This window comes from Solanum pennellii, chromosome 4, assembly GCF_001406875.1.
Source record: "Solanum pennellii chromosome 4, SPENNV200".
Lineage (NCBI taxonomy): Eukaryota > Viridiplantae > Streptophyta > Magnoliopsida > Solanales > Solanaceae > Solanum > Solanum pennellii.
Window position 1 is genome coordinate 26015999 of NC_028640.1, and position 16299 is coordinate 26032297.

General features: G+C 34.5%; 1 protein-coding gene and 1 pseudogene across 1 annotated transcript; both read right to left on the minus strand.

Moving 5' to 3' along the window:
* Nucleotides 1-667: 667 nt before the first annotated feature.
* Nucleotides 668-9113, minus strand: LOC107018098 (annotated as a pseudogene).
* Nucleotides 4464-6554, minus strand: LOC107018097. Its single transcript, XM_015218478.2, has 2 exons — nt 4939-6554; nt 4464-4603 (listed from the first exon to the last, which is right to left on the minus strand). Exons 1-2 carry the CDS (start codon nt 5984-5986, stop codon nt 4569-4571), a joined length of 1083 nt encoding a protein of 360 aa, XP_015073964.1. The 5' UTR covers nt 5987-6554; the 3' UTR covers nt 4464-4568.
* Nucleotides 9114-16299: the final 7186 nt, after the last annotated feature.

Below are 16299 nucleotides of genomic sequence, written 5' to 3' on the forward strand. Positions count from 1 at the left end.
TAATTACTAATTTTAGCGACATTTTCCATTTATTACCATTTATAGCAACAAATAGCAATATTATGACAAATCTGCCGTATGTATTAAAAGTGAATTATGTATGCAATATATATGTATTAAACTTGTATTATGAGTTTAATAAACTGTTCTTTGTAATATTAAACTTTTCATTTATTACCATTTATAGCAATAAATAACAATATAATGATAAATCTGCAATATATATTAAAAGTGAATTATGTATGCAATATATAGGTATTAAACTTGTATTTTGTGTGTTTATATTGTTCTCTATAATATGAATTAAAACTATATTATAGATGTATTAAAAGTGATCAACTGAAAAAAAAAATTGTATTGCTATAAATGATAAATATTTTCTTAATATTGTATATTTATGTAAGTTTTGTATAATAAAAATCTATGCCCCGTAGACCACTCCAATTAAATCTTTAATTTATTGTACAAAATACCAAAATAGAGCCTCGACACTTTAGCTAAGCTCGGGGAATTGAGACTTAACATGTTAGACGATCAAGAAAGATCAAAATCCTCTATGTTTTTTCAAGAGAACAAGTATTGTTCGTACCTCATTAAACAATCAACAAGTTCAGTTTGTGCTCCAATACCACGATAGCATGCATAAATCAAGTAAGATTTTGCATAATTTTCACAAGTAGCACAATCCAAATTTATTAAACGTGAACTACATGAAACATGGCCATAAGCTATAGCATCATTCAGATAAGGAGATGTTACATAAATAGCAATTATAACCTTGACTAATTGGTCTCTCTTTTTGTAAAGTTTCAAAGAACGTAAGTCAAACATTTTGCTAATGAACCACTTATATCATACTTATTACCATTGCAGATATAGCTCATAAAATGAAACTTTATTGATGCTTTAATAGCCCAACTTGATCAACGTGAATGTCTTCAAGTGACAGCTTCTTGTCCTTGTTAACACACTATAAAATGAACATTAATGAGAAGCATGGCCCTATAAAATGAAGAATGTTATGTAGGATTGAGAATTGTTTGTATATTTACCTTTCCTATTATCTGTAAAGACTTCATATATGCTTGCCACTTCTTTCTTTCTCTGAGGAATCTCCTTTAGGTTTCGACAGTTTTTGATATGAAGATCATTAATAAGAGGCATGTCATTTGTGCCTAAATGCCATATTTTTAGATGTGAAAGCTGATCAAGACAAAGGAACTCTAGTTGACGAAGTTGTTATCACTACACATAATTTCTTTTCCTTCGTAAGATCCATATAATATGAGATTCCTTAGGTTTGGCAACATTCCCAAAACAGGCATCGGATCTTCTCTGAGTTTTGAGTTCCTCAGAAACATCACGGTGATGGAATTCGGTATTCGAACTCACACAATGAACGTGAAAGAATTAGGAACAATTCTTATTGATCAAAATCATATCAGAATACATTTACACTAGTATTTATATGCAGTTGAAAACTATAACTAACTAACTACTTATTGTAACTAACTAACTACTTTATTGTGCTAACCACTTTCTAACTAACTAACTAATTTACACATGAACTATTAGTAAACAATTAGCTATAGTTTAATTAACTAACTAAACAATCAAACAGTAATATTAACCAATTCCAATACTCCTCCTCAAGCTGGATGTATTGAACAAGTTCAAGAATCGTAGATTGCTAATTAAGATATCATGTTGAATCCTGCCCAGTGCCTTGGTCAGTACATCTGCTTGTTGATCTTTTGTATGTATGTATGTAGGTCTGATTAATCCTTGCTGCACCTTTTCTCTAATGAAGTGGCAATCAATCTCAATATGTTTGGTCCATTTGTGAAATACAGGATTAGCAGCAATCTGTATGGCTGCCTTGCTATAAAAATAAATGGTAGTTGGTCCTGTCAGTTTTACTTCCAATTCATGAAACAAGTTGTTTACCCACACGATCTCAGCAGTCAAGGTAGCAAAACTCCTATATTCTACTTCAGCAGAACTTCTTGACACTGTATTTTGTTTTTTAGACTTCCAAGATATTAAAGAATCACCAAACTTCAATATAAAACAAGTCACAGACCTTCTAGTATTTGGACATGCAGCCCAATCTGCATCACAGAATCATGTAAGTTGAGATTTTGTATTTGCGCTCATCAGCAACCCTTTTCCTGGTTCAACTTTGATGTATCTAATCACCCTCAATGCTGCCTCCCAATGTGACCATTCTGGCTTCTGCATAAACTGACTCAAAGATTGTACTGCAAATGCTATATATGGCCTTGTATTAGTTAAGTACAACAGCTTCCCAACAAGCCTTTGGTATTTGTTAATATATGGAAATAAATCATCAGTAATGACACTGCCTTCATCAAATTCCACACTAGTTAACTTCATGTTGCATTCTAGTGGTGTCACCTCAGAAATCATTTCTAGAGCATACTTCCTTTGATTCATAACTATTCCTTTGTTGGATCTCAAAAATTCAATTCCTAAAAAATATTTCAACTCTCCTAAGTCTTTAATCTTGAAATAACTGTGCAACACATGTTTGGTTTCTTCTATCAAATTGGCATCATTTCCTGTCACCAAAATATCATCCACATAAACCAAAACAATAACAATTTCATCATCTCTTCTTTTGGTGAATAAAGAATAATCCAAGTGACTTTGTGTATACCCTGAACTGCACAAAGCATTAGTCAATTTTGCATTCCATTGTCTAGATGCTTGTTTAAGACCATAAAGAGATTTAACTAATTTGCAAGCCATGTTTTCTTCCTTCTCTCTTGAACCTTTTAGGTAATTCCATATATACTTCATCAAACAAATCTCTTTGTAGGAAAGCATTAAATACATCCATTTGATGAATGATCCAATACTTAGCAGTAGCCAAAGCCACTATAGCTCTAACAGTCACCATTTGTACCACTGGTGAAAATGTCTCTTGATAATCAATACCTTCAGTTTGGTTGTATCCCTTTGCTACCAACCTAGCCTTGAATCTTTCAATCTTTACATCAGCTTGATACTTGATCTTAAAAACCCATTTACATCCAATTGCAGACTTTCCTGCTGGCAGTTTAACTACTTCCCAAGTACCATTTTCTTCCAATGCTTGTATCTCTAGCTTCATTGCACCACCTTTTATCTTTAATAGCCTCTTCATAACTTCTAGGCTCAGTTTCAATAGAAAACTTGGATAGATATACTGCATAACTAGGAGAAATGTCTTTGTAAGACATGTATTTCCCTAGTGAATAAGGTTGACTAGTATATGAAACCTGTGTAATATAATCTTCATCCATATAGGTGGTTTTAAATTCCTAAGAGATTGTCTTGGTTTTTCAGTAATAATATCAGGTACTGGTACTGAAATATCAACACTGTTCTCTGCACCTTCATTTATCATATATGTGTCTCCAACATCTTCATTGCCTTCATTCCATGCATTATCATTATGCATATTAATCTCAGGAAATGTTTGTTCCTGTGGGATTATTGTTTCCATGTCATTCATCTTGTCATTCAACTCCTTATGGTCATCATCCTGATATGTATCCAATGAAGAGTTAAGAAATAAAGGCAACTGTCTAGTAACCATTTTTTGAAATGGAAATATATCTTCCTTAAATATTACATCCATGTTTACTACAAATCTTTTGCTGATCAAGTTATACATGAGATATCCTTTCGGAGTAGCGGGATAACCCAAAAATACACAAGCATCAGCTCTTGGTGAAAATTCATCTCCTTTAGGCAATCTGGTAACATATCCTAAACATCCAAAAACTCTCAGATGATCAAGTCCTGGCTTGGCATTGTCAAACACCTCATAAGGTGTCTTCCCTTCCAATATTATTGTGGGTAGTCCATTGATTAAATATACAGTTGTAAGGATACATTCACCCCAAAATATTATAGGTATATGACCATTAAACTTGAGTGCTCTAGATACTTCAAGTATATGTCTGTGTTTTCTTTTAGCAACTCCATTCTGTTGTGGAGTATGTGGAGAACTACTTTCATGAATAATCCCATGAGCAATCAAAAAATCATTACATTCTTTGTTAAAGAATTCTCATCCATTATCATACCTTATTCTTTTAATGAGCTTGTTAAATTGATTCTTATCAAGAACACAAAAAGACTGTAAAATATGAAACACATCACTTTTCAATTTCATCAAATATACCCATGTCATTTTGGATTTATCATCAACAATAGTCAAGAAAAATTTGTAACCATTATGTGTTGCCACATGATAAGGTCCCCAAGCATCTAAATGAATCATATCAAAGATACTACTAGTTTTTGAGAAGCTCAAAGGAAAAGATAGTCGAGTCTGCTTTGCAAGTGGACATATAGAACATTTCTTACAGATATCATTTGAAGTTGAAGTCAAAGACAATTGTTGCAACACTCTGGCTGATGGATGCCCTAACCTGTTATGCCATAACAAAGTATTGTTCAAATTCTCATTGTTGTGTGTCATCATAATCATCTCATTATTCTTCTCTTCTCCATGTAGTTTTTGACTAGAGAGATAGTATAGTCCATCCACTTCCTTACCAATCCCCTTCACCTTTCCATTGGAGAGGTCCTGAAAAACAACAAACTCAGGAAAGAAATTAACTGAGCAATGTAGTTGTTTTGTTAATTGTGATACTGAGAGTAAATCAAATTTGAATGTAGGAACCACCAAAACATTCTTCAACAAATCTCCTCCTAGTGTTTTATAACTTTCTGAATGTGTAACAGACACAGTTTCTCCATTTGGCAAGTGAACACTTCTATTTAAATGATCCAGAAAGTTGCAAACAGAATGTAATCTATGCGGGTTATGAGTCATATGACAAGTTGCTCCTGAATCAATTATCCAGCCCTTTTTCACAGTAGAATTTACAGAAATTGTTGTATCAATAATTCCAGTTATACCTGCCATATTTTCTGCTATATTGGTTCCTGAAGTTCCCACTTCTTCTTTATCAAGCATATGTAGAATTTTCTGATATTGTCCTTGAGTGAAAGTAGGTTGAGATGCCAGTGCTGAAACCTCTTGTGATCTCACTCCTTGACCTTCTTCTTTTCTGCAGATTGGTGCAAAATCATCTTGTATTATTCCTTGATCAACTCTCACTTGATTTGCCTTCATACCTTGTGTTTGTCCTGTGCCATTTTGATCATAACCTGAATTAAAATTTTCAGGTTTCTTCTTAAACTTCCAGTCAGGTGGATAGCCATTCAACTTGAAACAATCAAGTTTAACATGACCCTGCAGCTTGCAATAATCACAGATTTGATCCCAATTTTTTTTCTTCAACTCTGAAGATCTGATGTTGTTTCTCTGCATGTTTCCTCTTCCTGTATCATTACTCCTCTGGAAATTTCCTCTTCCTGCATAAAGTGCAGTAGGCTCCATCATTTCCCTCCTTGATTGTGTACTTGCAGTCATCCTTTGACTTTCATCTGCCACTATCATAGCATAGGCCTTACTAACATTTGGCAATGGGTTCATAATAAATATTTGACTACGAGCTTGACCAAACACATCATTCAACCCCATCAAAAATGCAAACAACCTTAGATAGGCTTGTTGATCCACGTAAATCCTTGACTTATCACAATTACATGAAGGTGGAGGCACAAAAGCATCAAATTCATCCCATAATAGCCTCAATTTTGTAAAATAACCAGAAACAGTCAAATTACCTTGATGTATTGTACAGATCTCTCTATGTAGTTGGTAAATCCTCGATCCATTAACTTTGTCAAATCTCTCCTTGAGATCACTCCATACTGTAGCTGCATCATTAGCATATACAATTCCACTTAGTAATTCCTTAGATACTGTATTCATGATCCAAGCTAACACAAAGCAGCTACACTTCTCCCACTGTTCTTCCAATTCCATCTTATAGTCACTCTTTTTACATGTTCCCAACACAAAACAAACTTTACTCTTTGCTCGAAGATTGATTAACATAGATCAACTCCATAACGAATAATTCTCCATGCCTGTGAGTTGTACTGTAGTTAACACACATCCAGGAGTATCAGACGGATGTAGATAAAGAGGATGATTCCTCTTCTTCTCAATCGTTTCTAATGTTTCAACATTATTTCTTGCAGATGCATCTCCAATCGATCCCGATTCTCCAGTAGTCATTCTTTTTCCTCTGCTTCCACAAAGGATCTACAATGGCAGAACTTCTTCCTCTGCTTCTACAAAGGATCTACAATGGCGGAAATCTAATTTTTGCAGTTGAATCGAATCTCGATTCAAAGCTCTGATACCATATTCGAACTAACACAATGAACGTGAAATAATTAAGAAAAATTCTTATTGATCAAAATCATATCAGAATACATTTACACTAGTATTTATATGCAGCTGAAAATTGTAACTAACTAACTACTTTATTGTAACTAACTAACTACTTTATTGTGCTAACCACTTTCTAACTAACTAACTAATTTACACATGAACTATTAGTAAACAATTAGCTATAGTTTAATTAAATAACTAAACAATCAAACAGTAATATTAACCAATTCCAATATTTGGAAGCAGAGGTTGTTTCTCTATTCTCCCTTTTGACCACAATTTCTGGAGCTTTTCACAACAATTAAGAAATTCAAGGGATGGGAATGATTCATAACCTTCACAAAACAATCTGATAATGCTAAGGTTTTTCAAGCTGCTAATGTTGTTTAAGGAGTAAGCTTTGGTAATATCATGCATGATTAATTCTCGAAGATTGACTAAATCAACAGGTTCAACATCTTTCCACTGATCAAAACGAACACCTTTAAGAACTTGAAGACTAGTGAGTTTGTTTAGACGTTTCAGAGGTTTTGAATACAGAAAATCTAAATGTCTTAGATTTATTAGGTCAGCTGTCTCACGGGGTAGTTCACAAGAGAATGTGCCGACATTGACAACAACAAGTGTCTGTGTATTCTTTAGGTTGCCAATGGTAGAGGGAAGATGACAGATACCACTCAATCTTAAGAACTTGAGGTGGTACAAACTTCCTATGGCATCATGTACTATAGACATATCGTTAAAACGCATCTCCAAGTACAACACATACACACTACTAAAGTTTATACGACTCATCTTACGAAAATCTGGATCGAAGAACATAATTGACCTCAATTTCAAGTTAGAAATATCAAGTGAGAGGTACCTTTCTCCTTGACTATGAATGACATGTCTGATACATAAAGCGGATATGGTGTGGCTTCTTGGATCATAAATGTCAAAGAAGTTTACCTCCAATGTCTTCTGTATGGCAAGATGACGGAGTAAATCATGAACCCTACACTCAGTAACTTTTTCCCAAACTGTATCTACCACTTGTATCAAGCTTCGTCTTATCAGCTCATTCAAGAAGCCTTCAGCAGCATCCTCCATTCTTTCTTCTTCTCTTGGTATGAAACCCTCGGCCATCCACAACCATATTATGTTTTCAGCATCCACCATTTTATCTTCTGGAAAAATACCAAAGTACAGAAAACACTGCTTCAGTGCAGTTGACAAATCATTGTAGCTTAATGATAGAATTTTTGAGATTTCAATATATTTATCTTCAATGATGTTCTTCCAAAGGTGATCTTTCACCTTTCGCCATTCGTCTAGCCCTTTTTTATGCGAAAGTAGTCCGCTCAATACAACAATTGCAAGAGGTAAGCCTCTACACTTTTCCACCATAATCTTAGCTAGACTTTCCATTTCTGGAATCATTGCTCGAACATCAAGTAGTTTCCTACAAAAGAGATCCCAACTTTCTTCTTGGCTTAGGAAACGAAGTTTATGGACAAAACCCCTGTCGTCTACTCTTTCAATGACATCCTCTTTGGGCGTGGTGATAATGACTCTGCTGCCATTCTTGCTATCCGGGAATGCTCTTTTCAAACTCTCCCATCCTTCTTTATGTCATACATCATCAACCACTATAAGATATTTGCGTTCTTTTAATAGATCACGAAGTTAAATTTCTAGATCTCCTTCTGTCATCCTTTCCAACAAATTTATAGTTTCTTTGGAGCGACCTTGGATGGATTTTATGATATTCCTAAGAAGATCCATTGTGTTGTATTCTACAGAAACACATATCCAAGCGCGTGTATGGAAACTAGAGACTATACGAGGCTTGATGTAGCGGTTTCTTGCAAGAGTAGTCTTTCCCAATCCGCCCATGCCATAAACGGAGACGACCCTTCTGCGAGGCTTTGCTTTGAGTAGTTCAGCTAGTAATGTTTGTACAACATCCTGAAATCCAATAAATATGTAATCCTGGTCATCCACATATGAGGTAGTTCTCCTCAAAGTTCTAACCTGATTACTTGGCCCTTCTCCTGTATTATTATTGATATTTTTAATGTCATATGTCTCTCGCTTGCGAGAGATATCCATGATTCGTTGCTTGAGTGATTGAATCTCCTTATTGACGTTGTAGAATTTAGTCTCCTTCCTACAAATGCAAGCGCAAGCCTTGAGACGACTAGCAAATCCGTCATCATCCCCTTTATCAGCCTCAAAGTTATAAGTCTTAAGTATAGCAACAGCATCGTTAGCAATAGAGTTGATCTCAAACACCCATTGTTGAAATCTTTGATCTCCACATTGTTTTAGTTCTGCATCTCTGAGGAAAGGCTGTATGAAAAGTAGCTCATTTCTCAGCCACTCAACTTCCTTTCTCAGATTTGTTCTCAAGGAAACTTGTTGTATGAGGAAATCACCCAATTTTTGAACTGTAAATGACATAAAGGCATCAGCCATCTTCAGGATTGTTGTTCTTTTTTTATAAAAAAAATTGTGGAATACAAGTTCGAAAATGGGAGATAGAGATCATACACATTCAGAAGCTGTAGATATAAAGTTAAGACCTCAAATAATGTGTTCAAAGGGTCCACTTATCACTTATGTGATTAAAGTTTAGAAAAAAATGAAACATCACCATGTGGTTTCTGACAAAGCAATGAAAGTTCCCATTATCAAAAAGCAAAACGATGTACTAAAGCTTTTTGAAATTTTCCACTAAAGCTGAAGGTACATTTTTTTGTTTTTTGGAATATCTCACTGCTACTTGATTATCAATATCTAATGCGGTGATTAAATATGATGAGTGATTGTTGTGGTAATGGTGGTTATTGATAATAAATATCTAGTAATTCTGTTTTATTGTTTACCCTAACGCTTTATTCCTCTTTCAAATTACTAACGTGTGATAGCATGTAAAAGACGGGAAACAATACAATCTCGTTATTTAATATAGTTAAAGAAAGAGAAGTGGAAAAGTATTAGTAATTTAGAACACAATATGACTTAAAAAGGCTAAAATCTCCAAGTGCTTGATTAAAAGAGATGAATAAAAAGAATAAGGAATTTGCCTGTTTTCCACTCTAATGGCATGTGTTGTCTCCCTCTTCATATGGGATTCTTTTTCCTTTTTGTCTAGTCTGTTCCATTGATGGATTATTATCTCTTGCTTCTTTGACCTTCAAGCTTTAATGAGTTAGCGATGGCCTCTGGTATAGGTGTTTCGATAGAGGCAAGTACCAATATAATGGTTCACGCAATATGATATGAATGCCATCATATATCATGGACAAACCATGCATCCTAAGCCAACATTCGCTTAGGATAAAAAGACAAAATTATAATTCTGATAGGTAATATTTTATTCAAAAACAAATCAATAATAAAAAGATAAAAATCTAAACGAGTAAACAGACATAAAACATTATTATCAGTAACGATTTATAATTCATCATATTGAGGCACGTTTTACAGCTAAATGTGGCTCACAGTAACGTTTCTCTGAAATAATTAAAAATTAAAATTCAGTCTCATACATATCTCATTCAACTTTATTAAACTTTCCATGTTTATATATAGGGAAAAGAGTCAAAAATACCCCTCAACTTTAGTTTATTAATTGATTTTGTCTTTGCCGTTGAATTAAACTTATTTTTGCTCCTACCGTTATTAATTTCATCATAAATACCCTTCATTAGACAGAAAACCCCAAATTAACTCAAATTCACTCGAATTTTTAAAAACAACACATATCCCATTTAAAACCCAATGTCCGACCCGTTTAAATCATTATCAAGGGAATTACTATGATTTCTGGACTATGCGTTTTGTTAACATTGGCAGGAAGGAGAGCATATTCTATTCTGCTGTTTAGTCACCATTGTGTATCTAAGCTTCTTTTACTTAATTAAGTATAGGAATGGAACTGTAGGCATTCCTCCATTTTTATTCTTCGATACTCATGTTGATGTGTGCAGAGGAACAAATCGATAACACAACTCATAAGATTCTTCTTGTCCAAGATACAGACTCTACTTTGAAAGCATACTGCAATAAGGTTCAAAATGTTGAGTGTTCACTACCCCTAATTAGGACAAAAACATCCAACGATGACCTTTCTGCTAATAAGCAATTCACCAGGTAACCCTTCCCCTTACATTATCAACAAATCAAGAGGCAAAACCGCAGATGCAACCTCACGTTAGCAACCTCTACAGGACAATTAAATTGCTTCAACCTAGAAGTCTTATGATTGATGAAACATATCATCAAGTTTCTAAGCACCCACCGGAAAACTAGATGCTCTGCAATCTCGATCAGTACAGCCAACAAAAATTGAAATATTGGAAGCATGTCGGAGTGAGATCTAGCGTCGACGTGTACGACGATGAAGCATGTCGAAGTCGGAGTGAGGTGAGGAAGGCAAGATTGGAGAGAAGATTTGGGTAGAGATTTGGTAGACGAAGAGAATTGGTGATTGTTTAAACTAATTGATAGAGCTTCAATGGACGATTTGGATTAACTTTGAGAGAATGACTAATAGGGGATGGTTTATACGGGTCAGATATCGGGTTTAAAATGAGGAATGAGTCGTTTTTTAATTTGGGTTGATTTGAGTTAATTTGGAGATTTCCGTCAAATGAGGGGTATATATAGTGAAATTAGTAACGGTGAGAATAAATTTAACTTTAATTTAATGGCAAGGGCAAAATCAACTAATAAACTAAAGTTGAGAGGTATTTTTGGCCTTTTCCCCTTATATTTATATACACTAGATTCACGTGCCTTACACGTTTGTCCCTTATTATTATTAAATTTTTATATACTAAAAAGTTAAGTAATTAAAAAAATGCTTAAATTAATAATAGTAGTTTAACCATTATCTTTTATTCGCTAAATAATAACAAATATAATATGAAGAACATTAAATAGATGATATATCTAGTTATTTTTTTGTTATCCTTCTCTCATTCTCTTTTCTTCTCATTTTCAATAGTGTAATTTCCTTCCTATGATAATATCAATCTTAGTAATTGGTTCTTAAAAAGCATATTAAAAATTTAATTCTCAAAGTGTTTTACATAAATAGTGGAGAATGACTCTTCATATTGAGCTTTTAATTTTAAAAAATTATGTGTATGAGAAATAATTAACATTCAATAATTAGGCAGAAGAATATCACATTATCATAAATAAAATAATATCTCTATGTCAAAAGTAGACATTCTAGTTTGGAAAATAATTACTACTAACTATTTATGGGTCCAGCTCCAATCAATAATCTATAGATGGGAGTTTGACAATTTTTCAGCTATAGTTAAAATTTTACATAAACAATAAATAGCTTATTATCACTGTAGATAGACGTTTGATGCATAAAATTTATAAATGCTAAAAGATTTCGTCAATATAGTACATATGCAAACTTATGATAAAAACACTTGGTATATTACAAAACACACTTGAAGCCATTACCATGATTAATATGTCAATTATTTTTATCATTGTATCACATATACGTCTTCTTTTTAACCTTAAAAAGTACTGTACACATGATTTATGAAGAGAAAAGAATAATACTCCTTTTTTCATAACATTACTCTTTGAATAATTAATATAAATTGAGCAATATAAACTTTTCAAAATGACTTACTCTAGATATATGATCAATTTGAAGATTGAATGTTCCAACAAACATATAATAGACTAATAAGATCAATAAATTATACATATAAACAAAAAGTTTAAATAAAAATACAACCTCAAATCACATATATACTATATAGAATATGATCCATTCTTTATCTCCAATTAGGTGGGCCATTTTATTTTAGTTCATATATATATAAGATTTCTCATTTAGTCATTATTCTCACTACTCATTGTTTTATCGAAAAAAAATATTTTCGAGAAGGAGTTTATTTTATTTTTAAGGTATTTTCGACTTTTAGGAGTCGCCACTTAATTTTTAAGGAAAATTAAGAAAATTTGTCTCTAAACAACTTAAACAGAAAAAATTGTTTTGAAACATTTTAGGGGGTTCGGGATTCTTATTAGTGTCTTAGGAAGGTGTAAGGCACCTAAGACACTCCGTTAAACACGGTTTTCCGGCGATTAACCTATTTGACTATTTTATTTTATTTTATTTTTTTTGCGATTTTGAAGTTGAACCTTTATTAGAATTTTACTTGGATAAACTTACAAGTTTTGAAATATTTGTCGTTTATCTTGCCATTTTTGCGAATCTGTTTTGAATTTCTTAAAGTCTTACTTAGATAAATTTACAAATTGAAATACTTATCGCTTTTGAAATTTAGTTTTAGCTTGATAAAATAGAAAGGCGCTTCGAAGGGAGTTTGGAGTTTACTAACTCTAAACTACAAATTTTAAACAAAACGCACAAACAAGAAAAAATGAGAGAGAGAGAGGGACAGAGAGAGAGAGATTCGGGTCCAAACTCGGGTTCTGTTCGCCTTGACCGAGTTTTGGACCCACCTGTTTTTGGGTTTTGACCCATTCACCTGTCCTAATCTACACGTACGAGAATAAATGCGAGAAAGAAAAGCGACGGGGGCTTATGCCCATTACAAATATAAATATATATATATATATATATATATATATATATATATATATACAATAAATTTAATAATAAAAAGAAAATCTTCCAATCTTTCTTCTTCTAATTCCTTCACTTCTTTAAACTAGCTCCACTTCGGGAATCTGTCCGCCTAATTTTGTGGCCTGACTTGATAGAGGAAATTAAGCCTTTATGGCTTTCTCGAAAATGCAAAGAGAGGGAATGCGGAGGTCCACAATGACCTCGAACGTGTTTCACATGCAACAAAATATATCAACGGAATTAATACATATTCCAGCTAACATAAATAAAGATAATAAAATAAACAAGACATACTTTGTAGTCACTTAAGCTTAATAGTAAGCATATGTCAGAAGAGAGACAAACAACACGCAACTCTAACATTTTAGCAAGGAACAAATAACGAAACGCCATTGAAAACGTCATACGATTAAATATTAACTAATCATTTGTGCTTCAAACATTTGAACATCCTTCACTTAACTTTAAAAGGGATTTCGCCGCATGAAGCGACACAGATCATTTGAAATAAAAAACTAAGGTTGTTCCTAAGTAGGCAGTTTTATCAGGCTAACAAAGTTGGTCACAATGCCATTCAACATCAAGCAAACCAAGCAGGGAGANAGTAGGCAGTTTCATCAGGCTAACAAAGTTGGTCACAATGCCATTCAACATCAAGCAAACCAAGCAGGGAGACGAAATTCGACATGGATAACAAAATCGAAAATGAAACTAGATTAAAATATGATTTGAAGCGGAAGGGAACGACTCAACATATGAAGCCACACAATAGAACGACTGTATCAGATTGTGATAACAGAACAGAAGATCCCCAAATTCAGTGCTGCAATAGACCATAAACACAAAGCTCTAAATCACTCAAATAGGCAGCTGCAATTGAACCACAACATAACATATCTTTCCAACTGAACATATACATAACCAAGAAAATATCGCTAAACAGAAGACTACAAATGATTAAACATTGCTAGGAGTTAACAGAAGATACTCATGCCATCAAATTTCTTACTCAATATTATAACTAACTTACAGAAACGACTTGAGAATATATACATACTTCATGCTGAAAATCGACACAATCCGAGTCAAAATCTTCCTAGAAGCGGCTGGAAAACAGTGAGCAAAGAAATAGAGCGACACAACCGTATATGCTCATATTCAAGTATCTCAACATATTTGGACCCAAAACGAAGCAAAACAACCCGTTTATCATACAAGAACTTAAGCCGAATAGTTGGTGTATTGCAGACGATGCAGATAAGAGACCCATTTTTTCTTTAGACCATGTTCGATTCAATTGCAAGATGCGGACAAAGAAGGACCCATTTGACAAACAATGGATCCAAACCCAACGAATATACGTATTACGGTTGCAGCAACACAAGCCATATACACTCAATATTATTCACTATCAGAACGTTTAACAGATTCGATTCCTCAACGAAAATAACACAAAAAAAACAGAGAAAACCGGCCAGCAGCATCATCCAGAACACAAAGCGGTAAAAGAAATAACCATTCTTGAAGTAGGGAAAGAAACGAAGAAATAGGATGGAGCAGGGGGAGGATTACCTGTTTGGAAGCAGCGAATCGAGACGATACGAGCAGCAACAGCGATGCTTCAACCAACTCGAAACCACACCTCCGCCTCGCACGTTTGAACTAATTCGTCACACCGACTCTCGACGAAATGGTTTCTTCTTGTTCGAACCGCTATGAGAAACTCTCGATTATCCTTTGTATATCACAACAGGTGGAGGTTTCAGCCAGAAGAACAATAGCCAACAGAGAAGACGAAAGGAATATTTCAAACTCAAAATTTCCAACCAGAAACTCTTTCAAATAAAATCCTAATCAAAAATCCCAATCCCCAATCGCTAACCCCGTTTTCGGAAGAGGGGTCCCGTTTATATAGAAGGGGAATTTAGGTTTTTTCATTTCGATTTGAAATTCGAATTCCGGAAGGACGACTCGAGCGGGAAAAGAGGTTGAGGGTCGAGATTAACCCATTGTCCTTGCGCGCTTCGTGGAGCAATCTCCCGCTTGGAAGGACGAAAGCTTGTCGCTTTGTGCTCACTGCGAGGCTGCGTACGGAGGAGCAGAACTGCAGGTTTCCGTTGCACTGCATCGCTCCTCCACGCGCTAGAGAGAGGAGGCGAGAGGAGGAGAGAGAGCGTGGGAGATGAGGGAGAGAGCGTGGGAGATGAGGGAGAGAGCGTGGCTGGCTTCTGTCGTGGTCGCGTGGGTTCTGTTTTTCTGGGTTTTGTCGCGAGGAAAAGGGGAAGAAGGAAGGGGGGGTCGCGTGTGGGTTATGGGAATTGCTGGGTTTCTGCGGGATTTGGCGTTTTCTGGGAATTTTGTTGGGGATTGTCGTGTGGGTGTTGGGAGGGGAAGAAGAAGGGAAGGGAAACGGGTTTGGGTCGGGTTAGGGAGTTGGGCTGGTTTTAGGAAGAGAAGTGGGAGAATTGGGGACGTTTGGGCCTGAAGGGAACTTAGGCCTGGATTGGAAGAGGAGGGGTGTGGGCTGATGGTGTTGAAATAGAAGTAAAGTGGGCCTGGAAATTAGAAGGGAAATTGGAACAAGACATGGCCCAAATCTGATTTTTGGAATGGATCAAAGGGCAAAGGGGTTGAATTTAAAGATGGCCCATTTTAGTTAAATCAAATCGGCTAAACCTTAAAAAAAATGTATTCGTATAAATTAATCAACGAGCTTTTTTTTAATTTAGCAAAATAATTATTAAAATCATAAAAAGTGATTCAAAAGTATAATTATAATTTAAATTAAACTAGTTTAATAAAACATTTAAATGTATATTTTTGATGGTTTTTTTTTGAATACTCACAAGATATACTAATTATATACATAATTATGTAAAAATATATTATCGAAAATTATGTTAAAACGTATTCGAAGTAACATAAAATTCATGTATTATATTATATTCGTAAAATTTATAAAACTAATCAATTCAAATTATTTGGAAAATTTAGGAAGCTCGATAATTAATTTATACCGACGCGGGTCAAAATTGGGTGTCAACAACTGTCCCTCATTTTACTTGGGTTGATGCAAGCAACTCGAGGAAAATGAAATTGACCGAACCAATTTTGACCAACGCAATTCATTTTAAAGGAAGGATTTGACAAAGAGTTCAGGAATTATGGCCGAACCCTTGAAAACGGGTTTCCTACATATCTCAGGCTATATGAGAATTCAGGCCACTTGTAGTTCGATAAGCTTGATTTGCCGCACGATTTGAAAGAATCAAAAGCCACCTCGACACCGAATTATGAAGGTATCGAAATGCTCGAGAATAGAATTCGAGAGCGAATGTTGGGATACAGC